This window comes from Sardina pilchardus, chromosome 6 (assembly GCF_963854185.1).
Source record: "Sardina pilchardus chromosome 6, fSarPil1.1, whole genome shotgun sequence".
NCBI classification, from domain to species: domain Eukaryota; kingdom Metazoa; phylum Chordata; class Actinopteri; order Clupeiformes; family Clupeidae; genus Sardina; species Sardina pilchardus.
Genome location: NC_084999.1, coordinates 17,494,938 through 17,496,971, shown reverse-complemented (window position 1 = coordinate 17,496,971; position 2,034 = coordinate 17,494,938). Strand labels below are relative to the sequence as shown.

At 42.9% G+C, this 2,034-nt stretch overlaps 1 protein-coding gene across 3 annotated transcripts in view; it reads right to left on the bottom strand.

The window, feature by feature from the left end:
* paqr6 (progestin and adipoQ receptor family member VI) overlaps window positions 1-954 on the bottom strand; it is an 18,941-nt gene extending 17,987 nt beyond the window's left edge. For 2 of the 3 annotated variants that reach the window (XM_062538782.1, XM_062538781.1), the window contains exon 1: window positions 1-47. This exon is cut by the window's left edge. Coding sequence is in view for 1 of the 3 variants with exons in the window: in XM_062538780.1 (XP_062394764.1) it covers window positions 781-832 (52 nt within the window). In the remaining 2 variants the exon portion in view is untranslated. Of the gene's footprint in view, window positions 48-780 lie in introns of those variants that run through there. The other variant, XM_062538780.1, reaches the window with a different exon arrangement.
* Window positions 955-2,034: the final 1,080 nt, after the last annotated feature.

The following is a 2,034-nucleotide window of genomic DNA, read 5'->3' as shown; positions in this document are numbered from 1 at the left end:
CTCTTTAGCCTCTGAGTGAGACACTAGGACCAGCCCTTCCAGTTACAGTGTGTAGGCCTACTGGTGGATCGCAGTGGAGCGCTGAGGCAATCCCCCATCACTACTCACGTGGACTGCTGCCGCTCCAATAACAAGAGCCATGTGTGCGCGCGGCAGCTATGGGAGTTCTATATGTCCAAGAATGTTCCTTGGCCCACAAGTGTTTATTTATTGAAACGCGGAGGGATGATTTTTTTTGTTACGCAATGCTTTAAAATTCGCTTTTCTCTGCTCTATGCTCTTTTCAGTGACAACAATAAGGATATGCACAGATAACACAAGATGAACTGTCTGACATAGAGGGAAATAATTGAAAATGCCAAAGACCAAATCCCAATATGAGAGAAATAAACAGATGACTTTCATACGGCTATCTCATTATAATCATATTATATATCAGCAAAACGTTTACAGTTTACATATTATATATCAGCAAAACGTTTACAGTGGATATCAATGGTATATGATTATCATGTTTTCGTTCCATAAAACGACAAAAGTTCATTTAAAAGAGACGAACATCCATTAGAACAACCACTGGTGAATAATATATATCTTTATTCGTCACCGCAGTTACTGCTTTAGCCTATACATTTAATGTAAACATCGAGACAGACATCCCGGAGATGTTTTCAGAGGTGGTCTTAAGCGCGGAATCCATGCATAGTTTCGTAAGAGAGCAGAGGGAAAACAAAAGAGCACGTGATTTGTAACCAAATGACAACATCTCGAGGCACTTACCTTTCAGCCTTATGTCTTGGAAATCATCCGCGTTTGCCGTCCCCTTGGCCATGCACACAATCGATTTCTTAGAGGTCGACTGGATTGACTGTGAATGATCCCACTCCAACAAAACTAAAAACAATCACGGGGAAGTGTCAACTCACCCTATGCTACTGTTGTATCTATCGCATTCTTCCCCTCTTGCGAGTAAAAGTGTAGACCACAAGTCTAAATCCCACCCTCTGAGCAGGAGTTTTTCATTGGATAGGAACAAGAAAGGAACGTTGTTTTCAGAAGTCAGGAGATTGTCAGAGGGAGAGAGATCAACTTAATTGGCGAGCCCGCTATCGCATATATTATGCGGAGTTAAAATTATGACTATGCTCGATGGATGCTGGCTTTCATCATCGATGTTGCGCACACAAAGCCAAGGATAGCCTACCTGTAGAAACGTTCTTCTAGTTAAGCTATTACGCAATAACTACAACATTCGGGTTGTCTGACATGATGTCCAGAAAGCATCAGGATCCATTCTGTCGATAGCCCAATAAAAAATAATTTTGTGGCCAACGGAGAACTTTTTCTTGAGCTTTCATGCGTCCCACGCAAAACTAAACGCACGTCTGATCTTTTTCCTCTGATGATAGCATTGCACCATTAGCGGTAAAATTGGTTCCATTTTCTGCCTGATGAACATCTTTCCAGCCCTCCGCACTAATAGCTAACGGTTCAGTGGGCCACGGGTGCAAGGCCGTGTGAGAAATGTCCCCCAAAAGTGGGACAGCAGAGAGGCACAAAAACGCCGGGGCAACCCTGTGCCAAGATGAGATCTGGGCAAAGGGCCGAGAGCAGTCGAGGCACTGGGCTTAGAATGGCAGTTGGATGGCGAGTGAGGACAGGACAGAGACCCAGTTAAAAGAATGTATGGAACTGGGGGCCACTCTGTCGAGTTGACTTGAAAACTTTAATTTGAAGATGTTGCACTCATGGACCTAAAACTTATGTCACACTGAGCTCCACTCAAAAGGTTGCCCCTACTGATCAAGAAGTCTTGGTAATAGCTTAACATTTCAACTGGCAGAAAACGGCATTAATTTAGAATACTGAATGCGATGATGAGACAGGTAAACTTGTCGGTTGGATTGCTTCTGTTTATATGGACTACTTGCAAATGTTTAGGACTACCATAGGAAAAATAATCGTGAAGGCAGTGCATTTAAAACTGAAGTGAAGTATAGACACTAAAAAGACAAGACACAGGCAGCTAAGAAC